Genomic DNA, 27,170 nt, shown 5'->3' with positions numbered 1-27,170 from the left:
AAATATCAAAGTCTAATTTACAAGGAAAACAAGGTTAACTTTCATAGAAACAAACTATGATTAGACAGAATTTAAACTATGGAAAAATTCCTAGCCTCTTTTAACATTTAGCTTGGGAGTAAGAGCCCCTTGAAGCTATATAGTTGAAAAGAGAAACATGTTCACATGGAGGTCTTAAATGCCTATGTAGAAAAACAAAACAGTATTTGTGCATGATGTGAATTGGTTTTGCCTTCTATAGTCATCAGAGAATTTTCCATGATTTATGAGTTTACTTCATTAATATTTGATATATGTGTTCCAAATTGATTTTTTATTAAACATTTCAAGGTAACTTTGAGGGTAGAGGCTGTATCCTATTTATTGAAGTATGTAGTACCACTAGTGCTGGGAAATGAGGAAAAAGTAGGCCACTTTGTTCTAGTCTTTGAAATTAATTATCTAGTTATCATAGAGCTCATGAACAATTGCATAATTAAAAATGCTATATATCAATTTCACATACACATATTAAAATGCACAACTATGTTAATAGATTTTCTATTTTTTTTAATAGGATCCAAATGAAGATACAGAATGGAATGAAATTTTAAGAGATTTTGGCATTCTTCCTCCAAAAGAAGAGCCAAAAGATGAAATTGAAGAAATGGTTTTACGTTTACAGAAAGAAGCAATGGGTACAGTTATGCATTTAGTGGGCTGGATGAAGGAGATAATGATAGTGAAAATGTGTTTCATAAACTTAGAGGGAGAAAGGACATTAGAAATCCCACCCATACTTTTGAAATTAGGGTACTGACACGTAAAAATTGTAACTGATGTGTTGAATGTCACAAGCTAGTTAGTAATAGAGCTGAAATGTCCTGGTATCTAACCTAGTGAGACTTTTCTCTGCCATATTCCTCTAGCTCATGATTACCTTCTATTTTGATTATGTAAATAGTATGTTTCATTTGTCAAGGTTTTCAGGTACTTGGAAAATCTAAATTTATGGGGTCTAATTGATGTTCACATCTACCATCTACTTTAAATGTAGCTTGGTAGTTCTGTGAACTTGGAGGGAAATTCACACTTTAAACAAACCTGAAGTAGTCAGCCACAGAATAGATTTATATATTGGAGAACCTGCAACATTAAAGATATTCTTTATCTCCATTTATCTATAAATTGTTTTTTCTAGCCATGTGACTATAAAGTAAAAAATGGTTTTTAAATAATTCAATTATCTAAAATTTATTTTGTTTTAGTTAAACCATATGAAAAGATGACTCTTGCACAGTTGAAGGAAGCTGAAGATGAATTTGATGAAGAAGATATGAAAGCTATTGAAATATATAGGTACAGTGATTTATTTGGGCAACTTATGAGTTTTTGAATGGAGAAGTATAAGAATGAAACAAAAAAAAGCCCTATTTTTGCCTACAGAATAGATTTTAAGAGAACAAAACTAGTTTTTAAGAACATTTTAGTTTTTTTTAAAGATTTTATTCATTTATTTGAGAGAGAGAGAGAGAGAAAGAGAATATGAGCAGGGGCGGTCAGAGGAAGAGGGAGAAGCAGACTCCCCAGTGAGCAGGGAGCCTGATGGTTCTTGATCCAAGGACCCTGGGATTATGACCTGAGCCGAAGGCAGATGCTTAACTGACTGAGCCACACAGGCACCCCAGGAACATTTTAGGTTTTTTTTTTTTAAGTAAGCTCTACACCCAACATGAGGTCTGAACTCACAATCCCAAGATCAAAAGTCACATGCTCGGGCGCCTGGGTGGCTCAGTTGGTTAAGCAACTGCCTTCGGCTCAGGTCATGATCCTGGAGTCCTGGGATGGAGTCTCACATCAGGCTCCCGGCTCAGCAGGGAGCCTGCTTCTCCCTCTGACCCTCTCCGCTCTCATGCTGTTTCTCTCTCTCTCTCTCAAGTAAATAAATAAATAAAATCTTTAAAAACAAAAACAAAAAACAAAAGTCACATGCTCTACCAACTGAACCAGTCAGGTGCTTTTAAAGAACATTTTAAAGCCAACTCACTTTATATAAGGTGGAATATTTTTCTTGAATATTTTTGCCTTTGCTTAAGTAAAAAACTATCCAATAATATACAGTGGAACTTCATCAAGTTACATATAAGTAAAGTGGAAAATATCAATAAAAGACCAATAAGAGCCACAGTTTTCCTTCTAAGATAATGTCTATCATATAATAAATAAATACCAGTCATAAATAAATTTCTTTCAGAAATTAGAACAAGTACATATATTTCCCAACTTATCCTGATATTGAAGCCAGATAAATTTTAAAAACAGAATATCACAGAAAAATATCTCTTATGAACATAGGCACAAAATTTTTAAACAAAATATTAGCAAATTAGGGCCAGCAATTAAAAAAGAACAATACATCCTGATCAAATGAGATTGGCCCCAAGAATGCTTTGTTTTGACATGAAAATGAAAAAAACCTAACAGTGAATTGAGTTAGAAGCAGCAATAGTCTGGTAGCATGAGTATACCTAGATCTTAGCTCTTGTTTTATAAATGCTATTCTTTAATAACAGGAACCAGTGTTCTTTGGAGAACACTATGTGAGTTGAGTAATTACAATATGAGTCTGGAGCATCTTGTGGTACCAGAAAGTAAAGAAATACTAAAGAAAAAATGTCTTTTAAATGTATAGGAGCCAAACTAAAGATTGGAAAATCACCAGAGTTGGAACAACTTGAACAACAAAATAATAATCATAATACTAAATGACAAAATAAATATCCAGGAGTCCCTAGTGATATAAATCAATAACTTAATACATGAACAAATTCAGAGAAAGTAACACTTCTTCCTCACTGAAAATTCCAATATATAAGTGTTAGATGGGATGAGGAAAATAGAAAAATCACCATCAAGAGCACCTGGGTGGCTCAGTTGGTTAAGTGTCTGCCTTTGGCTCAGGTCATGATCTCAGGGTCCTGGGATCAAGCCCCCCATTGGGCTCCCTGCTCAGTGGGGAGTCTGCTTCTCACTCTCTCTCTCCTCTGCCTCTCTCCTCCCCCACTTGTGCTCTCTCTCTTTCTCACTCTCAAATAAATAAAATCTTAAAAAAAGAAAGAAAGAAACAAACAAACAAACAAACACCAGAGTAATAATCTCCATGGGCCAGCCCTGCTGACAGATACTGAAATGAGTGGGGAAGCTTAAATAGAAACAAGATATTTTCATAATCTCAAAGTGTCTCCCTCAAAATATTTAGTAATTATAAGGGAGGAAATATTAAGTCTACAGTGTAGAGTTTTGGCAGACCCCATTTTATAGAAGTGACCAAGGTTAACACCACCAATAATATATACTGACATCAAGTAACTCCTGATATGATGCCCCGAGGACACATTACCTATGTAGTATCCTTGTCAATAATTCATAATCTCTGTCAAATTATAAAAATACATGCAAGAAACCCAAATTTGAGAGACTTTCAAAAAACAACTGAGTAGGTTGACATCAAGAAAGATGGCAGAGTAGAAAGCTCCAGGAATCCATCTGTCCACCTAGATAACTATTGTACTGGCAGAAACTGTCTCAAGCAACAGCTTTGGAACTCTGGAGTCTATTTGAACATTTGCAGCTTCTAAGATAAAGTTTAGCTGGTAAGTTGTCTTTAGTATTGGTTGATTTCAGTCCTCAGTGTGGTGATAGCTATCCATCCCTTATCCCCAGCCCCATGGTAGGCAACTGTTTGGACAGCAACCTGTGTTTTTGGCACAGCTTGCTGGAGCCAGAGTGGACAATAAAGACTTTGTCCTCAATATTATTTAATGTTCTGATTATGAATTGTTACTTCTGAGGTATAGGCACAAAGAGTGGTTGCCATGGTATCAACTTTCACTGGCTCAGGTGGCTTCCAGAAGATTTAAAGGAGCCATATCTGTTCATTTGTTTGTTTGTTTTTTGGACATTCAAGAACTACCAAATAAATGAGGGAATTTAAAAAGGCTTGGGAAAGATGAAAGCTCAGAAAAAGACCTCAGATGACCTTAATGCTTTTACCTCAGGCTGATCCCTGACACAGAGACACCATACGATAATAAAAGAAATCATAGGAGGAGGGGGTCTGATTTCTAGAGTTACCACATTATAAGAATCCAGTGTTCTTTTCAACAACAAAAAATCACAAGACATACAAAGAAACAGAAAAGTATGGCCCATTCAAAGAACAAAATAAATTGATACAAAATATACCTGAGGAAGCCCAGATGTCAGACTTATTAGACAAAAACATTAAGCCAACTAAGTTAAAGTTGCTTAAAGAGCTAAAGGAAGACATGGACAAAGACAGGAAAGGATCATATGAACAAAGTGAGAATAGCAATAAAGAGATAGAAATTATAAAAAAGAATGAAAAAAATATTCTGAAACTAAAAAGTACAATAAAAATTGAAGTGAAATATATATGAGGGCTTCAAAAGCAGATTTGAACAAGCTGAAGAAAAAAATCAAATTTGAAGATAAGACAATTGAAATTATTGAGTCTGAGGAACAGAAGGTAAAAGAATGAAGAAAAGTGAACAGAGCCTAATTGGCCTTATGATACACTAAATGAGCCAACGTATATAGTGTAAGAATCTCAGCAGAAGAAAAGAGAAAGGAGCAGAGAGAATATTTGAAAAAATAATGTCTGAAAGCTTCCCAAATTTGAGAAGAGACATAAATCTGTAAATTCAAGATGCTCAATGAATTTCAGGTAGGATAAACTCAAAGAGACCCACACAAAGACACATCATAATCAACTATGAAAAAATAAAAACAGAAACTTGAAATCAGTGAGAGAGAAGCGACTTGTCACATATGAGGGACGTTTAATAAAAGTGTCATTCAATTTCTCATCAGAAATCTTGGAGGCCAGAAGGCAGCGAGTTGATATATTTTAAGTGCTGCAAAACAACAACAACAACAACAACACACACACAACTGTCAACTGAGAATTATTCATTTGGCAAAACTGTGCTATAAGAATAAAGGAGAAATGAAGATATTCCTAGATAAAAGCTAAGTGAGTTTGTTCCTACTAGAATTGCCCTAAAAAATTAGCTAAAGAGGTCCTTCATGCTGAAATTAAAGAGCACTAGACAGTAACTCAAAGCCTTCTGAAGAAGTAAGTAACATAGATAAAGATAACTACATAAGTAAATATAAAAGAATTATTCAACTTTGGTTCTTTTCCCTGTATGATTTAAAAGGCAATTATATAAAACAACAATTATAAGTTGATGTTAATGGACAGACAATATATAACAATGTAGTCTGTAACAATAACCGTATAAAAGGGGAAGGATAGAGGTGTATACCAGTAGAGTGTTTGTGTGGTATTCAAACTAAGTTGGTATTATTCGAGGTAGGTCCTTATAAGATATTAATTTTAATCCTTAAGGTAACCACTAAGAAAAAACTAAAAGAGTAAAAGAAAAGAAGCAAATTAAAATGGCACATTATAAAAATCAATTATACAAAAAGGAACAGTGATGGGAGAATTAAGGGGAAAAACGCACATAAGAAACACAAAAAAGAGTTAAATGGCAGAAGTAAGTCTGAAAGAGGGATCTTCATGGGTGGGGGCAGCCTAATTCCACAGCTACTAGCTGTGTCATACAGCTGGCGATATGTTTTTCAAGATGTATATCTTTTGAAATGGATGCCTCAGCAATCAAAAGCTTAATGTCAGGCACTTACACTAAAATTAAGCTTCATGTCAGGCCCTTAACATTGCATAGTTTAAGTGTATTTTAAATTAATCCAATTGATCTCCAGTTAAGAGCAGAAATTGACAAAATGAATACAAAGAAACATAATCCATGTCCTGAAAACCAAAGATAACTTGAGAAAGAACGAAGTTGGAGGACTCAAACTTCCTGATTTTAAAACTTACTACAGGGGCGCCTGGGTGGCTCAGTTGGTTAAGCGACTGCCTTCAGCTCAGGTCATGATCCTGGAGTCCTGGGATCGAGTCCCGCATTGGGGCTCCCTGCTTGGCAGGGGGTCTGCTTCTCCCTCTGCCCTCTTCCCTCTTGTGCTCTCTGTCTCTCATTCTCTCTCTCTCAAATAAATAAATAAAAATCTTAAAAAAAAAAAAGAATTAAAAAAAAACAAAAAACTTACTACAGGGCGCCTGGGTGGCTCAGTTGGTTAAGCAACTGCCTTCAGCTCAGGTCATGATCCTGGAGTCCCGGGATCAAGTCCCGCATCGGGTTCCCTGCTCGGCGGGGAGTCTGCTTCTCCCTCTGACCCTCCTCCCTCTCATGTGCTTGCTCTCTCTCATTCTCTCTCTCTCAAATAAATAAATAAATAAATAAATAAATAAATAAATAACTACAAAGTGACAGTAATCAAAACAATGTAGCAGTGACATAAGGATAGACACACAGATGAATAATAGAATAGACTAGAATAGAAAGCATAGAAAGAAACCCTCAAATATATAGTCAAATGATGTTCAACAAGGTGCCAAGACCATTTCATCTTTTCAACAAATGATACTGGGAAAACTGGATTTCTACATGTAGAAGAACAAAGTAGGACTTCTACCTCATACGATAAACAAAAAATAAAGTGGATGAAAGACCTAAATGTAAGAATTAAAACTATAAAACTCCTTGAAGAAAACATGGAGGGGGAGCAATGTCCGTGACATTGGATTTGGCAATGATTTCTTGGAAATGACACCAAAAGCACAGGCAACAAAGGAAAAAATAGATAAACTGGACTTTATCAAAATTGAAAACTTTTGTGCAAAGGACACTGTCAAGAGAGTGAAAAGATAACCCCCAGAATGGGAGAAAATATTTGCAAATTATATATATAATACGGGATTACTAGGAATATATAAAGAATTCCTAGAACTCAACAATAAAAGACAAATAACCCAATATTAAAACATGCAAAGGACTTAAATAGAAAATGGAAAATAAATGGAAAATAAGTACATGAAAAGATGATCAACTTAATTAGTCATTAGGGAAATGCAAATCAAAACCATGAGATTTCACTTCATTCTCACTAGGGTAGTTTTTTTTTTTTTTAAGATTTTATTTATTTATTTGAGAGAGAGAATGAGAGACAGGAAGCACATGAGAGGGGGGAGGGTCAAAGGGAGAAGCAGACTCCCCGCTGAGCAGGGAGCCCGATGCAGGACTTGATCCAGGGACTCCAGGATCATGACCTGAGCCGAAGGCAGTCGCTTAACCAATTGAGCCACCCAGGCGCCCTCACTAGGGTAGTTATAATAAAGAAGACAGACAATAAGAGTTGGTGAGCATGTGGAGAAATTGGAACCCTCAGACATTGCTGGTGGGAATGTAAATGGTTCACTGCTTTGAAAAACAGTCTGGGGGGCGCCTGGGTGGCTCAGTCATTAAACATCTGTCTTCGGCTCAGGTCATGGTCCCAGGTCCTGGGATCAAGCCCCACATAGGGCTCCCTGCTCAGCAGGAAGCCTGCTTCTCCCTCTCCCACTCCCCCTGCTTGTGTTCCCTCTCTCGCTGTGTCTCTCTCTGTCAAATAAATAAAATCTTAAAAAAAAGAAGAAGAAAAACAGTCTGGAATTTCCTCAAATGTTAAACAGAATTACCACATGATCCAGAAATTACTCTGAGATAGATATGTATACAAAACGTGTACATGTACATGAATGTTCATAGCAGCATTATTTATAATAGCCCAAAAGTACAAAGAACGTGAATGTCCATCAACTAACTGGGTAGTAGATAAACAAAGTGTGGTGTATCAGTACAATGGAATTTTATTCAGCCATGTAAAGAATTGTGGCACTGATACATGCTACATGACTGAACCTTGAAAATACTATGCCAAGTGAAATTAACCAGTGACAGAAGGCCACATTTTATATGATTCCATTTATATGAAGTGTCCCAGGATAGGAAAATCTATAGAGACAAAGTAGATTATTAATTACTAGGGCCTATGATGGGGGAATAGGGAATAACTGCAGATGGGATTTCTTTGGGGCAGTAAAAATATTCTAGAATTAGATAGTGGTGATGGATACACAACTTTCTGAATATTTTAAAAATCACTGAATTGGGAGCGCCTGGATGGCTCAGTCTGTTGAGCATCTGACTCTTGACTTTGGCTCAGATCATGGTCTTAGGATGGTGAGATGGAGCCCCATTTGGGGCTCTGCTCTGCGCTCAGTGGGGAGTCTTCTCCCTCTCCCTCTCCCTCTCCCTCTGTCCTTTCCCCTGCTCGTGCTTTTTCTCTCTCTCTAAAATGAATCAATCAATCTTTATTTTATTTTATTTTTTTTTAAAGATTTTTTATTTATTTTTTGACAGAGAGAGACACAGCAAGAGAGGGAACACAAGCAGGGGGAGTAGGAGAGGGAGAAGCAGGCTTCCCGCCAAGCAGGAGCCTGATGCAGGCCTCGATCCCAGGACTCTTGGTTCATGACCCGAGCCGAAGGCAGACGCTTAACGACGGAGCCACCCAGGCGCCCCAATCAATCTTTATTAAAAAAAAAAAAAATCACTGGGCGCCTGGGTGGCTCAGATGGTTAAAAAAAAAATCACTGACTTGTAAACTTTAAATAGTTGAATTTTATTGTGCAGACATGCCTCACTTTATTGTACTTCACTTTATTGCATTTTGCAGATATTGTGCTTTCTACAAATTGGAAGTTTGTGGCAACCCTGTCTTGAGCAAGGCTTTGGTGCCATTTTTCTAAAGCATTTGCTCACTTCAGGGCTATCACATTTTTGTAATTCTCACAATATTTTAAGCTTTTTTATTACTATTAAATTTGTTATGGGATCTGTGTTCAGTGAGTATGACTCTCTGAAAGCTCAGATGATGGTTAGCATATTTTTAGCAATAAAGTATTTTTATTTGGTATTTGTATTTTATGAAGGTATGTACATTATTGTTTTTATTTTTATTTATTTTTTTAAGATAGGATTGGGATTTTTAAAAAGATTTTACTTATTTATTTGTTTGTTTATTTATTTGACAGAGAGAGAGAGAGTGAGTACAAGCAGGGGGAGGAACAGAGGGAGAGGGAGAAGCAGGCTCCCCACTGAGCACAGAGCAGAGCCCGAAGTGGGGCTCTATCTCACAACCCTAAGACTATGATCTGTGTCAAAGTCAAGAGTTCAATCCCAGGACCTTGGGATCATGATCTGAGCTGAAGGCAGACATTTAACCAACTGAGCCACCCAGGTTCCCTACATTGTTGTTTTTAGACATAATGCTATTGCACTCATAACAGACTACAGTATAGTGTAAACATAAATTTTATACACACTGGGAAACCAGAAAACTCATTTGACTCACCTTATTGTGATATTCGCTTTATTGCAATGGGCTGGAACCGAACTCACAATATCTTCAAGGCATGCTAATATATGAATTATATGGCAATTAAAATGTAAATATAATGGAGGAACTGAAATCTTCATATGACCATTCTGGAAAACAGTTTGACAGTTTGACAGAAGGAAAGATGGCGGAGGAGTAGGGGACCCAATTTCAACTGGTCCCCGGAATTGAGCTGGATATCTACCAGACCACTCTGAGCACCCACAAAACCAGCCTGAGATGTAAGAAGATCTGGATCTCTACAAACAGAATATCGGAGGTGGTTGGTTTTGAGGTACAAAGTGAGGAGCCCTGATTCCGTGAGCAGATATCGGAGGATAAACGGCAGCAGGAGGGTGCCTGGCCATGGGGATCCTACACCGCTGGTGAGTGACAGCCTCACGCGCTGCAGATGGGGCACAGACTCGCAGACTGGTACTGGGGGGGAAAGGACTTTAGGGCAGCCCCGGGTGCGGAAACCCGGAGCCCAGGGGTCACACGTGCGAACTGGGAGCAGCTGGCGGTTTTAGAAGCACAAAGGGCAGAGATGGCCCTGGCCTGGAGGCAGGACTGGGGGCGCTGCGGAGGGGCGCACAACCCAGGACGCTGCAGTTTATAGCAGCACGGATAGAAACGGAGATGGTGGGGCCTGGAGAGCTCACTGAAGAACAGACTGCGGTCTCTCTGCTCTGAGGCAGAGAGTTGGAAATGGTCTCTTCTGCTCTGACTCGTGGAAGAGACACGGAAAGCTGCCAGAGAACAAAAGCCCCAAAAACTGATTCCCGCTGAGCCCATCCCCTGCCACATGGGCGCAGGGCAACTCCACCCAAACAGGGTTGCCTGAGTAACAGCACAGCAGGCCCTGCCCCCAGAAGACAGGCTGGGAAAACAAGAGGCCAGCAACTCTAAGGTCCCAAGAAAACAGGTGCATCTTGCTTGGGTTCTGGTCAATAATTTGGACTCTATACATTCCCTCAAACACCCATCAACAGAATGACTAGGAGGAGGAGCCCCCAAAACAGAAAAGACTCAGAGATTATGACTTATGCTGCAGATTTACAAATGGATGCAGATATAACCAAGATGTCGGAGATGGAATTCAGGCTAGCAATTGTGAAGACAGTGGCTAGAATGGAGAAATCAATTAATGACAACATAGAATCTCTAAGGGCAGAAATGAAAGGTGAATTGGCAGAACTTAAAAATGCTATCAGTGAGATCCGATCCAATCTAGATAATCTAACAGCTAGGGTAAGTGAGGCAGAAGAGCGAATAAGCGACCTGGAAGAAAATAAAATAGATAAAAAGGGAAAAGAGGAGGCCAGGGAAAAACAACTCAGAATCCATGAAAATAGAATCAGAGAAATAAGTGACACCATGAAGCGTTCCAATGTCAGAAAAATTGGAATCCCGGAGGGAGTGGAGAGAGAGAGAGGACTAGAAGATGTATTTGAGCAAATCGTAGCTGAGAACTTCCCTAATCTGGGGAATGAAACAAACATTCGCATCCTAGAGGCAGAGAGGACCCCTCCTAAGATCAAGGAAAACAGGCCAACGCCCCGGCATGTAATAGTAAAACTTGCAAATCTTAGAACCAAGGAAACCATCTTAAGGGCAGTTAGGGGGAAGAGATTCCTTACGTACAGAGGGAGGAACATCAGAATAACGTCAGACCTATCCACAGAGACCTGGCAAGCCAGAAAGGGCTGGCAAGACATATTCAGGGTACTAAACGAGAAGAACATGCAGCCAAGAATACTTTATCTGGCAAGGCTGTCATTTAGAATGGATGGAGAGATGCAGAGCTTCTATGACCGGCAGAAACTGAAAAAATATGTGACCACTAAGCCGGCCCTGAAAGAAATATTAAGGGAGGTTCTATAAAAGGAGAAAGACCCCAGAGTGATCTACAACAGAAATTTATAGGGACAATCTATAAAAACAACATCTTCACAGGCAACATGATGACAATTAATTCATATCTTTCAATAATCACTCTGAATGTGAATGGCCTAAACGCTCCCATAAAACGGCACAGGGTTGCAGATTGGACAAAAAGACAGGACCCATCCATATGCTGTCTACAAGAGACTCATTTTGAACCTAAAGATACATCCAGACTGAAAGTGAAGGGATGGAGATCTATCTTCCATGCCAGCGGACCTCAAAAGAAAGCTAGGGTAGCAATTCTTATATCAGACAAATTAGATTTTAAACTAAAGTCCGTAATAAGAGACACAGAAGGACACTATATCATTCTTAAAGGGTCTATCCAACAAGAACTAACAACTGTAAATATCTATGCCCCCAACATGGGAGCAGCCATCTACATAAGTCAACTGTTAACCAAAATAAAGAGTCATATTGATAACAATACGTTAATTGTAGGAGACCTCAATACTCCACTCTCAGCAATGGACAGATCATTGAAGCAGAAAATACAAGGAAACAAGAGCTCTAAATGATACACTGGACCAGATGGACCTCATAGACATTTACAGAACATTCCACCCTAAAACAACAGAATACTCATTCTTCTCGAGCGCATATGGAACTTTCTCCAGAATAGACCACATACTGGGTCATAAATCAGGTCTCAACCGATACCAAAAGATTGAGATTATTCCCTGCATATTCTCAGAGCACAATGCTTTAAAACTGGAACTCAGGGGCGCCTGAGTGACTCAGTCGTTGAGCGTCTGCGTTTGGCTCAGGTCATGATCCCAGGGTCCTGGGTTCAAGCCCCACATCGGGCTCCCTGCTCAGCCAGGAGCCTGCTTCTCCCTCTCCCACTCCCCCTGCTTGTGTTCCCTCTCTTGCTGTGTCTCTGTCTGTCAAATAAATAAAATCTTAAAAAAAAAAAAACTGGAACTCAATCACAAGAAAAAATTTGGCAGAAATTCAAACACTTGGAAGCTAAAGACCACTCTGCTCAAGAATGTTTGGGTCAACCAGGAAATCAAAGAAGAACTTAAACAATTCATGGAAATCAATGAGAACGAAAACACATCGGTCCAAAACCTATGGGATACTGCAAAGGTGGTGCTAAGGGGGAAATACATAGCCATCCAAGCCTCACTCAAAAAATTAGAAAAATCCCGAATTCACCAACTAACTCTACACCTTAAAGAACTAGAGAAAAAGCAACAAACGATGCCTAAGCCATGCATTAGAAGAGAAATAATTAAACTTAGAGCAGAAATCAATGAATTAGAAACCAGAAACACAATAGATCAGATCAACGAAACTAGAAGTTGGTTCTTCGAAAGAATTAATAAGATTGATAAACCACTGGCCAGACTTATCCAAAAGAAGAGAGAAAGGACCCAAATTAATAAAATTATGAATGAAAGGGGAGAGATCACGACCAACACCAAGAAAATAGAAACAATTATTAGAAATTATTATCAACAACTATACGCCAATAAACTGAGCAATCTGGATGAAATGGAGGCCTTCCTGGAAACTTATAAGCTGCCAAGACTGAAACAGGAAGAAATTGACAACCTGAATAGGCCAATAACCAGTAACGAGACTGAAGCAGTGATCCAAAACCTCCCAAAAAACAAGAGTCCAGGGCCCGATGGATTCCCTGGGGAATTCTACCAAACATTCAAAGAAGAAATAATACCTATTTACTGAAGCTGTTTCAAAAAATAGAAACAGAAGGAAAACTTCCAAACTCATTCTATGAGGCCAGCATTACCTTAATCCCCAAACCAGTCAAAGACCCCATCAAAAAGGAGAATTTCAGACCGATATCCCTGATGAATATGGATTCCAAAATCCTCAGCAAAATCCTAGCTAATAGGATCCAACAATACATTAAAAGGATCATCCACCATGACCAAGTGGGATTTATCCCCGGGATTCAAGGGTGGTTCAACATTCGCAAATCAATCAATGTGATAGAACACATTAATAAGAGGAGGGAGAAGAACCATATGGTCCTCTCAATTGATGCAGAAAAAGCATTTGACAAAATATAACATCCTTTCCTAATTAAAACTCTTCAGAGTATAGGGATAGGGGGAACATTCCTCAAGTTCATAAAATCCATCTATGAAAAACCCACAGCGAATATCATCCTCAATGGGAAAAAGTTGAGAGCCTTTCCCTTAAGATCAGGAACACGTCAAGGATGCCCACTCTCGCCACTATTGTTCAACATAGTACTAGAAGTCCTAGCAACAGCAATCAGACAACAAAAAGAAATAAAAGATATTCAAATTGGCAAAGAAGAAGTCAAACTCTCTCTCTTCGCAGATGACATGATACTTTATGTGGAAAACCCAAAAGACTCCACCCCCAAATTACTAGAACTCATCCAGCAATTCAGTAATGTGGCAGGATACAAAATCAATGCACAGAAATCAGTTGCATTCTTATACACTAACAATGCAACTGTAGAAAGAGAAATTAGAGAAATGATTCCATTTACAATAGCACCAAAAACCGTAAGATACCTCGGAATAAACCAAACCAAAGTGGTAAAGGATCTATACTCTAGGAACTACAGAACACTCATGAAAGAAATTGAAGAAGACACAAAAAGATGGGAAAATATTCCATGCTCACATATCAGAAGAATAAACATTGTTAAAATGTCTATGCTACCCAGAGCAATCTATACCTTCAATGCCATCTGGATCAAAATTTCAATGACATTTTTCAAAGTGCTGGAACAAACAATCCTAAAATTTGTATGGAATCAGAAAAGGCCCCCGAATCACCAAGGAGATGTTGAGAAAGAAAAACAAAGCTGGGGGCATCACGTTGCCCGATTTCAAGCTATATTACAAAGCTGTGATCACCAAGACAGCATGGTACTGGCACAAAAACAGACATATAGAACAATGGAACAGAACAGAGAACCCAGATATGGACCCTCAGCTCTATGGTCAAATAATCTTTGACAAAGCAGGAAAAAACATGCAATGGAAAAAAGACAGTCTCTTCAATAAATGGTGCTGGGAAAATTGGACAGCCACATGCAGAAGAATGAAACTCGACCATTCTCTAACACCGTTCACAAAGATAAACTCAAAGTGGATGAAAGACCTCAATGTGAGACAGGAATCCATCAAAATCCTAGAGGAGAACATAGGCAGTAACCTCTTTGACATGGCCCACAGAAACTTCTTTCAAGATACATCTCCAAAAACTAGTGAAACGAAAGCAAAAATGAACTTTTGGGACTTCACCAAGATAAAAAGCTTCTGCACAGCAAAGGAAACAGTCAACAAAACAAAGAGGCAACCCACAGAATGGGAGAAGATATTTGCAAATGACACTACAGATAAAGGGCTGGTATCCAAGACCTATAAAGAACTTCTCAAACTCAACACCCAAAAATCAAATAATCAGGTCAAAAAGTGGGCAGAAGATATGAAAAGACACTTCTCTGAAGAAGACATACAAATGGCTAACAGACACATGAAAAAATGTTCATCATCATTAGCCATCAGGGAAATTCAAATCAAAACCACATTGAGATACCACCTTACAGCAGTTAGAATGGCAAAAATGGACAGGGAAAGAAACAACAAATGTTGGAGAGGTTGTGGAGAAAGGGGAACCCTCTTACACTGTTGGTGGGAATGCAAGTTGGTACAGCCACTTTGGAAAACAGTGTGGAGGTTCCTCAAAAATTTAAAAATAGAGCTACCCTATGACCCAGCAATTGCACTCCTGGGTATTTACCCCAAAGACACAGATGTAGTGAAAAGAAGGGCCATATGCACCCCAATGTTCATAGCAGCAATGTCCACAATAGCCAAACTGTGGAAAGAGCCGAGATGCCCTTCAACAGATGAATGGATAAAGAAGATGTGGTCCATATATACAATGGAATATTACTCAGCCATCAGAAAGGATGAATACCCAACTTTTACGTCAACATGGATGGGACTGGAGGAGATTATGCTAAGTGAAATAAGTCAAGCAGAGAATGTCAATTATCATACGGTTTCACTTATTTGTGGAACATAAGGAATAACATGGAGGACTTTAAGAGAAGGAAGGGAAAATGGGCGGGGGGAATCGGAGGGAGAGATGAACCATGAGAGACTATGGACTCTGAGAAACAAACAGGGATTTAGAGGGGAGGGGGGAGGGGGATTGGTTAGCCCGGTGATGGGTATTAAGGAGGGCACGTACTGCATGGAGCACTGGGTGTTATATGAAAACAATGGATCGTGGATCACTACATCAAAAACTAATGATGTATTGTATGGTGACTAACATAACATAATAAAATTAAAAAAAACACACAAAAAACCCCCAAAAAAACCAGTTTGACAATTTCTTATGAAGTTACATATACATTTAACATATAACCCAGCAATCACATTCCTGAGAGAATTGAAGATATATGTCAATACAAATAATTGTACATGAATATTCATAATAGCTAAAAACAAAACAACCTAAAAGTCCATTGATATGATGAATACATGCGAAGTGAATGAATAAACAAATTGTTGTACATTCCTGAAATGGAATACTACTCTGTAAGAATAGAAAGCACACTAGTGATATACATAATAACTTTGGTGAAATTCAAAAGCATTATACTAAATGAAAGAAGCCAGACCAAGAGAATATTTGATATATGAGCATATGCATCATTTAAAAATATGATTTTTTGAAGAAAATATAAATTTCCAAAACTGACTCAATAGGAGATAGAAAAGCATAAGAGAGAAGCTAGGCTGCTTCCTAAAATTTGTTCTCTAGGTGATTTTTCTCTGTTTTCAAGGTACAGATAATCTCTATGTTTTTATAAAGATGGAAAGCTTACTAACTTATTGCATAAAACATTGTTATATTAATTGATACTGTAACCTGACTGTAACAATCAGACAAGACTCATAAGAAAGGAAATAAGACTCATGATTCTTAGGTTGGTTGGTCAAAATAATCACCCAAAATTGTTAATAAAAATGTATATTTCTCAGGCGCCTGGGTGGCTCAGTTGGTTAAGCAACTGCCTTCGTCTCAGGTCATGATCTCAGGGTCCTGGGATCGAGCCCCGCATCGGGCTCCCTGCTCAGCGGGAAGCCTGCTTCTCCCTCCCCCACTCCCCCTGCTAATGTTCCCTCTCTCGCTGTGTGTGTCTCTGTCAAATAAATAAATAAAATCTTTAAAAAAATAAATGTATGTTTCTCATGTGAATTGACTTTTTGATAAGGCAACCAGCAAAATTCAGACTGTGGGAAACCTTGGACAAACAATCTGGTTTCCTTCAAAAACAAAGAAATTGCAAGGGCAAAAAATAGATGGAAAGGAATCTGCAATTAAATGAGATTTAAGATATATAACAACCATTTTTATAAATCTAATTTGGATCCTCATTTGAATAAGCAAACTTTTAAAAATGGATACAGTACTCAATGCCACTGAACAGTCGAAAATGGTTAACATGGTAAATTTTATGGATATTTTATGTATTTTAGAATAGGATTATTTGAAAAATATCTGAATATATTAAGGAATTACTGTTTTTGGTGTGATTGTGCCATGTGAGTTACATTTTTTAAAGTATCCTCATCTTTTGGAGATATGTAATGAAATATTTGCAGATGAAATTATATGCTGTCTTATATTTGCTTCAGAATAGCCCTTGAGGTGAGAAGATAATGGGGGTGTAGATGCAAGAAGATTGGCCATGTGTACATCTCGGGTATCTTTACCTTGTATATGTTAGTAACTGTCCATAATATAAAGTTTAAAAATGCTCATTCCTGAGACCAGCACCAAGAGGTAATATTCAGTAAATTTGGGTTGGATCTCAGGAATATGCCCATCTGTGGAACCTGCTATACTTAAGTGATTAGAATGTCCACATGCCTTAACTTGAAAAACATTGCTTTAGACCAGTCTCGCTTTTGACACATAGATGCCAAAACCTTAAATACCACATTGGCAAATAACACAGTGTATTAAAATAATCACATATAATGAATAATTAGTTATTCAAGGAATGCAAGGATTGTTCAAGGATAGCAGTCCTACTAATGTAATCGTTTGTGTCAGCAGAATTTATTGAGATGATTAATGGGCTCTTTTTGTTAGGTTCTCTTTATCACGTCAGAATCCTTTCCCTCAAGGCTTGGGGACTAGGGAGATAGAGTGAGTGATAGCATAGGAGATTTCAGGGCTGAGTCACAGAAATGCACATAACACTTTCACTCTTGTTCTATTGGCCACAATCCAAGCTCCTGGGCCTAATCCAGTTGCAAGGGAAGCTGGCTAATGTAGTCTTCCCGTGAACCCTGGAAGAGGAAAATACACCAGTGACCGCCCAACCAATCTCTGCCACAGAGATTAAAGAGAGATACTCTATGGGGAAGTTCTCTCACTCCCATATTCCATATCAAAACTCCAACTCTAATTGCCACCAACTTACGGCATTACTTTCATATCTCTGTTGTCACTTTGAATCTAAGGAAAAAGGAACCTGTAGCCTTTCAAAAGTTGTTATTAACAAGGGAAAATTCTGTAGTCATCCTGATAGTGGTGATTTAAAGCAAATTCCTCATTTACAGCCAAAAAAACCAACAAAAAATTTTAATACTTTTTTCTTTAAGTTTTTATTTTTTATCCATTTATTTGATAGAGAGAGAGAGAGAGAAAGCAGGGGAAGGAGGAGAGAGAGAAGCAGCCTCCCCACTGAGTAGGGAGCCCAATATGGGCTCGATCCCAGGACCCTGAGATCATGACCTGAGCCAAAGGCAGACGCTTAACCAACTGAGCCATCCAGGGCACACTTAAGACTTTTTTAAAAGCGGTTTTACATTCACAGCAAAACTGAGTGGAAGGTACAGAGATTTCCAATATACCTCCTGCCCCAGCACATGCATAGTCTCCCCCATTATCAACATCTCCCACCAGAGTGATAGATGTACTATAACTGATGATCCCACATCGATACATCATAATCATCCAAAGTCCAGAGTGTACATTACAATTCATCCTTAGTGTTGTATTTTCTATGAGCTTGGACAAATGCATGACATGTAACCATCATTATAGTATCATACAAAGTATTTTCACTGCCCTAAAAATTCTCTATGGTCTGCCTATTTGCCAGCCTCTACCCCTCCCCCCATCCCTGGCAACCATAATCTTGTCTCCATAGTCTTGCCTTTTCCAGATTGTCATATAGTTGGGGTCATACAGCATGTAGCCTTCTCAGATTGGCTTCTTTCACTTAGTAATATGCATTTAAGGTTCCCCTGTGTCTTTTCATGGCTTGATAGCTCATTTCTTTTTAGCACTGACCAGTACTAATTATCTGGATATACCACAGTTTATCCATTCACTTACTGAAGGACATCTTGATTGCTTCCCAGTTTTGGCAGTGATAAATATTAGAGCTGTTTTAAACACCTGTGTGCAAGTTTCTGTGTAGACATAGTTTTCACTCCTTTGCGTAAATACCAAGGAGCATGACAGCTGGATCATATGGTAAGAGTATGTTTAATTATACAAGAAAACTCCAAACTGTCTTCCAAAAGGTGTACATTTTGTATTCCCACTGCAATGAATGAGAGTTCCTATTACTCCACATCCTCTCAATCATTTGGTGTCAGTGTTCTGGATTTTGGCCCTTTTAATAGATATGTAGTTGTCTCTTGTTTCAGTTCGCATTTCCCTGATGACATGGATGTAGAGCATTTCTTCATACACTTATTTGTCATCAGTATATTCTTTGGTGAGTTGTCTGTTAAGGTCTTTGTCCCATTTCAAAGCAGGTTGTTTGTTTTCTTATTGTTGAGGTTTTAGAGTTATTTGTATATTTTGGGTAATAGTTCTTCACACAATATGTCTTCTGCAAATATTTTCTTCCAGTCTTTGCAAAGGAGATAGGTCCCTACAGACAACCGTTGCTTCAGTGGCTTTCTGATCCCCAGTGTAGGCTGATGGTAGGACACATTGAAACAGTAGGTCCAGATTCCCCAGTTCCTGGACTGCAGCAGAGAAAGCTCCTCCCTTGGCAGACCGGTTTTCAATGTTGTTTTGGGAGTCATTCCTGGTAGCTCAGCCTATAGTCTTCATTTTTACATCACGTGTGTTAAGCACTTAATCCCCCAGATTAAGCCTGTTTAAGATAGCTGGAGGGCTTTCTGTTTTTCTGACTGAATCCCAATTGATATGATTGCTAGGGGAAAAATGCTGGCCGTTGAACATGATGTCCCCTTCTGATGGCAAAACTAGGTGTGACTCTCCCTGCCCAACCCACTGAAATAACAAAGAAAACTGAGGAGAAGGTGCGAGTAGAGGAGGAAGAGAAGTGTTGACCATCACACTATTAAGTAATCACTCTTCTCTACCACTTCTCTTCCTGCAATAAATTTATAACAAGTAATTACACATATTTGCAAAGGCTTTGGACTGAAGGTCAGCTTAGCATGATAGTTAAGAGCATGTAAACAGGGTAATAATAGTACTAACTTGATAAAGTTAAATTAGTTAATATAGTGCACTTAAAACAGTGCTTGGTACCATGGTAAGCACTCAATAAATATTAGCTATTATTATGTATATTCCTTAGTAAGTGTTTAACCTGTGTATGAGAATTTGTTGGCTCAATGTCTAAATAAACTCTCTATAGCTATGATTAAGACCTAGTCTTAAATAAAAATAAATTTAAAAGTCAATAGCTGGGGCGCCTGGGTGGCTCAGTTGGTTAAGCATCTGCCTTTGGCTCAGGTCATGATCCCAGAGTCCTGGGATGGAGCCCTGCATAAGGCTCCCTGCTAAGCAGGGAGTCTGCTTCTTCCTCTGCCCCTCACCCTGCTTGTGCTCTCTCTCCCTCTCATTCTCTCTCTCAAATAAATAAAATATTACAACAACAAAAAGTCAATAGCTAACTCCTTATTCTTTGCAATACCTGTAACACAAATGCCCGTATGAAAAGAGAAATTGGGGGGCGCCTGTGTGGCTCAGTCGGTTAAGTGTCTGTCTTCAGCTCATGTCATGATCCCAGGTCTTGGGATGGAGCCCTGCGTCAGGCTCCCTGCTCAGCGGGGAGTCTGCTTCTCCCTCTCCCTCTGTCTCCTCCCTCCCCCGCTTGTGCTCTCTCTCTGTCTCTCAAATAAATAAATAGAATCTTAAAAAAAAAAAAAGAAAAGAAATTGGCATTATAAGACCATTAATAGTTATTCTATCATTCTTTAAAGTCTCTGATATGTTCTAGCATTACATTCATTGCCCTAAATTGTTACTATATATAGGGATGACCTGAAGACTATGACAATTTTCTTTTTTTTATTTCATTTTTTTAATTAGAGAAAAGCGGTTACAGGAATGGAAAGCTCTTAGGAAAAAACAAAAATTTGGGGAATTAAGAGAAATTTCTGGAAATCAGTACGTGAATGAAGTCACAAATGCAGAAAAAGATGTATCAGTTATAATTCATTTATACAGATCAAGGTAATTACCATCACATTTTTGCAAAATGTTAATATACTAATGTTTTAAGATATTTATGTCTGGTTTTGAGGTTTTATAAAGCATATAACAAAGATTATTCAAGAAAAGAAAGCATATATATATATATATACACACACACACATACATATATACATATATAATGTTAAAAAATAGAATCCAACCAAGTAAATTTGAAGACCTAATTGGTCTTATTAGGTGATTAATGAATCAGGCAGCATCCTCTCTAGGTAGAGGGGAGTTCCAAGGAGTTGTACAAAATGGAAGGTTTTTATAGCAAGGAGGGTGGAACAGGAAGTTATTAGTAAAAGAAAAGAAAGGATTATTCAGGCAAGGTCACCTTCTCTTAGTGGGGGGAATGGGAGGGGAGTTCTTATTAGATGGATCACCTCATCTTCCTTTGGGGAATGGAGAGCTCATGTGACAGATTACCTCATTTGGTACTGACCAGAAAATTCCAGATTGATTGGCTTAAAATATGACTCCTGGAGAGGTTGAAACTGTAATTAAGTCTTTGCTGTCCTGGGAGCAAGTAACTCCACCTTGGGCCTTGTGGCTTTCTTTTTAACATATACATACATGTAGAGAGTAATGGGCTTCAGGGATTAAGTTAGGTTTTTTATTATGTTTTCATGTCTAATTTAAAGAACTTGTCACACCTTTTAGAAAAATAGCATTCTTTCAGGGTGCCTGCCTGACTCAGTCAAAAGAGCATTCAACTCTTGATCTCAGGGTTGTGAGTTTGAGCCCCATGCTGGGTGTAGAGATTACTTAAGTAAATAATCTTTAAAAAAAAAAAAAACCACTCTTTGGCCATTAATTTTTTTTAACTTATTATGGAAATTTCAAATGTTCAAAAAAGTAGAAAGAATGATAACATGAACACCCTAAATACTAGCTGGGTAGATTCAATAATGAACATTTTGCCACTTTTGTATATTTTTATTTGTATGTAGCTATGTGCATGTGTATATATTTGCTGAATCATTTCAAAGTAAATTATACACAGCATAAACCTTTATTCCTGAGTACTTCAGCATGCATCTTCAAAATATAAGGGCATTTTTCTATATAACCATAATACTGTTTTCTCACCTAACAAAATTAGTAATAATTCCAAAATTAATAATAATTGACAAAGGATCCAGTCAAGGGTCATGCAGTGCATTTGGATAGATCATGTCTTTTAAGTCTCTTTTAACAGAACAATTCCCTTGTACTCCCCTGTGCTCCTAAAACAATTTATAGTGCCTACTTTACTAAGCATAACCCAAATGTCCCCAGACCTTACCAGCCTGGTATACGATAATTGGGTAGAGCGGACTTTTCCCCAACTCTGTGCCACAGACACACTGCAAGCTCTGCCTGGGCTCCACGCCAGTCCAGGAACAGAGGCCATGCCAGTTTCCTCCTTGTGTTCATCTCGTTCTCTGAATAAAAAATTTCTTCTCTCTTCAGGTCCTTGCAGAAACTCTGCACAGAGCAATTTATGCAAATTAGAGCCCTGCTGTTTACCAGCTCACCAGTTCCTCACACAAATTTTGAGAGGACACCATGTCCCATTAAAGAAGACATTACTGTTATTGTAACTAAAATGCTTGGAAATTAATTTTTGAGTAGTTTAAAGCCTTAAAAAGAATCATTTCCCATTTTTCCTATTCCACTTATCTGGTTAAACCACTTGGTAAATGCTGCTGATTTTGGTTCCTCACAAGTAAGTATGAGAGACACTGACATTTACAATAATGGGATTTGTGTGTGAGAAATGTATACTGAAGCGATTCACTGAATATCTTTTCTGGGACCCAGTGTGATTAGCAGAATTGATGTTGGTTCTGAATGCCCACATCACAGCACAAAATTAGTTACTTTAATGGTTATTTCTAGAGAAAGGATTAGGTTGGACAAATAATTTTCAAAAGTTCATGAAAGAGATCGAATGTGTTATAGTTTCAGCGAGGCTGTTTCAAACTCTCATTTCCTCTGATGGACTCAAAGAATAAGAATCTTCTAAATAATATTTTAAGTATTTGTGACCCCAGAAGATTTTTTGAGGGGCAATCAAAGATAGTTACCTAAAATATTCGTTTTCTTGACATTAAGAAAATGCATTTATGTGTTGGTATAAAACACACATTTTAAGAAAATTAATCTATAATTAAATTTATAAAACAGAAAATAATTACTTGTGTGACAAATAGTCCTTAGAAAAGTCTAGTTTTTAATAATGGATTGACTCATAACTTTTCATATTGTAGAGTATAACTGTTAAATATATTTGTGTTTCTAGCTGCCTCCTATAAATTTTATAGGAACAAAAGAGGTTTTTTTTTAAGATTTTATTTATTTGAAAGAGAGAAAGAGGGTGTGAGAGAGTATAAGCAGGGGGGAGATGCAGAGGGAGAGGGAGAAGCAGGCTCCCCACTGAGCAGGGAGCCTGAGGCAGGGCTCCAACCCAGGACCCTGGGATCATGACCTGAGCTCAAGGCAGATGCTTAACCGACTGAGCCAACCAGGTGCCCCAAGAATTTGTTTTTTAACTAGGTTCATATGTTCTGTAATTTTAATGTCTTTTTGCCATTAAAATTATAGAACTTGGCCAACTCTTCATCCAAGTGAAGGCTCAGCTCGCCTAGTGTCCCCTAGGGGGATCGAATCACCCTGGGCCAGTGAGCTTAGTGGCTAAGCTTCAGGGCAGCCTTGATTCTGATTTTATTCAGTCTTACACCTGTGCCCAAATTCCAATTTTGGGTTTTTACATCATTCCTATGCCAAATGTATATTTTGAGTCTTGAATACCATAACTAGGCCCTTATCTCATGTTCTGATGCAGAGGTCTCCCTTATATTTTATAGTTCTTCTGGGGTTAAATTCTGGCCCCTGAACCCCAACACCAAATTTGTTCCCTTACCACTTGCTGTCAGATTGTCTTCAGGCAACCACTTTGTCTCTGCACATAATCACATAATCTGTTAAACCATACTCTCTTAATTCTACACTTTTCACTATCACCATCAATGTCCACCTACATTCTGCCATTCACCCCAACTACCCCATAAGTGTCTGTCGTACCACTGACTCAGCTCTCATTCTGACAGTATGATAAAATTCCTTTAAGTTAGATATTAGTGGATTCATTTCACTATTTGAGGAAAATGGAAACTTACAAAGTCAATTTATGTTAATTGCTTTGTGTGGAAAATTGATATTTAAGTTAGGCAGTACATACTTTTCTAATATTAAAGTAGGTCACCCACTAAAATAAAGCAATATCTAGATTTGTAGTAGGTTGTAATTATGAAAATAAATGATGTTACATATTCTAAAATATAAGTTAAATGTATAATGCGTTTAATTTCTTGCTCTATGGATTGATATATAACATTGTCTAGTATTAAGAGGATTTCTGAGGATTTTATAGATGCTGGAGAAGCAAAGGCATATAAAACATCTGTCTATGCCATCAATATAGTAGAGAGAGAGACAACTAGACATAATAATAAAGTCTTTTAGGTGCTACAGTTGAATTCTATACACAGTACTGTAGAAGCAATGAAGAGGGAGTAGTAAGTTTTATGCTTGGAGGAAGGAAGTATGGAACTTTCTACAGAGTATGTAATTCTTGGTCTTGGCCTCAAAAAATAAGATTCCCCAAAGAGGAAGTAGACAGGATGAATGGAGTGTGTTAGATGGAGTGTCCAGCTGAAGAAAGATACAGAAATAAGACGGCATCTTGCTTTGGAGGGCTTTAAGTAATATGGTAGCAGGCAGAGAAGAATGCTAGAGAGACTACAGAGAACCTTGAAAGCTATACTGAAGAGCCCAGACTTTATCCTGAAGGCAGCGAGGAGCCATTGAGGGATTTTAAGCTTGAAGGAAGGGCAGTTGTTACATGGTGAGATTTTCATTTTGAGCTCCCTTTGTCAACAGGATCAAGGATGAATTTGGGAAACCAAGTCTGGAAACAGACCCTTAGGATAATCTGATGAAGCTCAGATAAGAAAGGAAAGAAGTAAGGTAATGGAGAAAAAGAGGAGAGGTTAGGTATGAGATAAGGAAGTAGAAGCAACATGATGTGATTACCGAGTAGATGTTGTAGAGAATAGGGAGATTTTTGGCCTCAGTGCCAAACTAAGAAAATACAGAATTGTATAATATATACAGATATACATTTTTTTTCCTTTGAGGAAGGAGAGGAGATGAAATTCATCAGTGTTGATGTCAGAATGGATAAGATTGCACAGTGAATGTGTCTAGTATGAGAAGAAGGACACAATCACAAAGAACATATACATTTGAGTCATAGAAGAAGGAAGTCAAAGAAATAAAAAGGAAATTAATAGAAAGTGCTATCACAGCAGCTCTTCCTGCCCACGGGTCCTGTCCCTGTGCTTTAATAAAACCACCTTTTTTTTTGCACTGGAGGAAAAAGAAAGTGTAATCAAAAAAGCCAAAAAAAGGGAAAACCTTTCAATAAAGGAAGTGAACGGAACATAGAGGTTATTATTTTCCTTTTTATTTGGGCTATGAACAGGAGAGTAGTTATTTGAAGGAGACACAGAGTTGTAAGGAACTTTTAAAAAATTAACTTAAATATATTTATAGAAAGTGGAGAAGATTGAAAAAAACAGGAAAAGAGAGAGCAAAATAACAAACAGAGAAAGGTCCCATGTGAAATGAGTATGGGATGAAGTAAAGGATTGGCTCTGAAACAGTTTGATAAGGTTGTGAGTGAATGATAGAGAAAAGGAACTAATTGAAGAGTGGATATATTGGGAGTCAAATTGATAGAGAGCAGGAAGAATTGTAGGTTCTGGAGACTTCCAATCAATTTTTTTTAAGTTTATTTATTGTTAGTAATCTCTATACCCAACATGGGGCTCAAACTTATGACCCCAAGATCAAGAGTCACATGCTCCTCCAACTGAGCCAGTCAGGTGCCCCTTAAATTTCTCATGGGGAATAGTTCTGGATAATCGGGAACAAGATGCTGCATGGACTGGGATGTCAAAGAAAAGTGTGGGTGAAGTATGTCAGAGTCAAGAAATTCAAGGAAGTTTGTGGGGCGCCTGGGTTGCTCAGTGGTTAAGTGTCTGTCTTCGGCTCAGGTCATGATCCCAGGATCCTGGGATCGAGCCCCGCATCAGGCTCCCTGCTCGGTGGGAAGCCTGCTTCTCCCTCTCCCACTCCTCCTGCTTGTATTCCCTCTCTCGCTGTCTCTCTCTCTCTGTCAAATAAATAAAATCTTAAAAAAAAAAAAATTCAAGGAAGTTTGAGATGAGACACTTTGGATGTCATAATCTCATGTGGAAATAAGGCCAAGGTGGAAAAGGTGGTGGAAAGAGTTGGAATCCCTTGTTTCAACTCAGAACTGCCAAGGATTCCCTTGAAGTGTGCTGTCTTGTTTTGTTTTTCCTGGGTCCTATAAACTGGGAACTAACTTGATTAAATTGATGCTAAGTCAGATGTAGATAGCCTTAGTTGGGCATCAAATTCCCATGATAGCAAGCTTCACTCCCAGGCTATAATTGTGTTTACAATAAATATGGGAGGACTCTGAAGTTTATCATTACTAAAGGTAACAATAGAGGATGAGAGCTGATAAGCTGTTATATCAGAAGAATATCCAAAGAGGGGAACCTGGGTGGCTCAGTTGGTTAAGCTTCGGGACTCTTGGTTTCCACCCAGGTCTTGATCTTATGGGTCAAGGGATTGGACTCTGCACTCAGCAGGGAGTCTGCTTGAAGATTCTCTTCCTCTGCCCCTCCCACCACTCACACACCCTCTTTCTCTTTCTCAAATAAATAAATTTAAAAAAAACCCATATCCAAAGATACATTTTTTGTCATGGAGATGTTTCACTTACTTCATTAGACTGAGATAAGTAGTCGGCTTTTAAAGATATTGTGTACTGTTTCTCTTTTTAGCATCCCAATGTGTTTGTTGGTTAACCAGCATCTTAGTCTCCTAGCAAGGAAGTTTCCAGAAACTAAATTTGTTAAAGCCATCGTGAATAGCTGTATTCAACACTACCATGACAATTGTTTACCAACAATTTTTGTTTATAAAAATGGTCAGATAGAAGGCAAATTCATTGGAATTATAGAATGTGGAGGGATAAATCTCAAGCTGGAAGGTAAGGATATTATTTTTAAAATGTTTATTTAAAAAAACAGGTGAAAACTTCCATAAATTAACAAGTATCATGAAAGTTTATTTCCATAAAACATAAGGTGTTTTCCCTCCCTTCTAGTCTCTTCTTGTATGCCTCCAGATTAATTTTCCTATAATAATACTCTTATTACAACATCTACTTGCTTAAATCCTTAATGGTTCCTTGTGTGAAATAAGTTAAAAATACAGAA

General features: G+C 38.1%; 1 protein-coding gene across 1 annotated transcript in view; it reads left to right on the top strand.

Annotated features, from left to right (window-relative positions):
* The first annotated feature begins 646 nt into the window (after positions 1-646).
* PDCL2 (phosducin like 2) overlaps positions 647-27,170 on the top strand; it is a 29,409-nt gene continuing 2,885 nt past the window's right edge. The window contains exons 1-4 of the mRNA XM_064582423.1: positions 647-677; positions 1,248-1,338; positions 20,644-20,787; positions 26,733-26,941. Coding sequence (XP_064438493.1) covers positions 647-677; positions 1,248-1,338; positions 20,644-20,787; positions 26,733-26,941 — 475 coding nt within the window. The remainder of the gene's footprint in view (positions 678-1,247; positions 1,339-20,643; positions 20,788-26,732; positions 26,942-27,170) is intronic.

The sequence above is a fragment of the Mirounga angustirostris genome, unplaced genomic scaffold (genome assembly GCF_029215605.1).
Source record: "Mirounga angustirostris isolate CCGP_5_RB_7025 unplaced genomic scaffold, mMirAng1.0.hap1 SCAF_2, whole genome shotgun sequence".
In the NCBI taxonomy this organism is placed as follows: domain Eukaryota; kingdom Metazoa; phylum Chordata; class Mammalia; order Carnivora; family Phocidae; genus Mirounga; species Mirounga angustirostris.
This window is presented reverse-complemented; position numbering and strand designations above follow the sequence as displayed.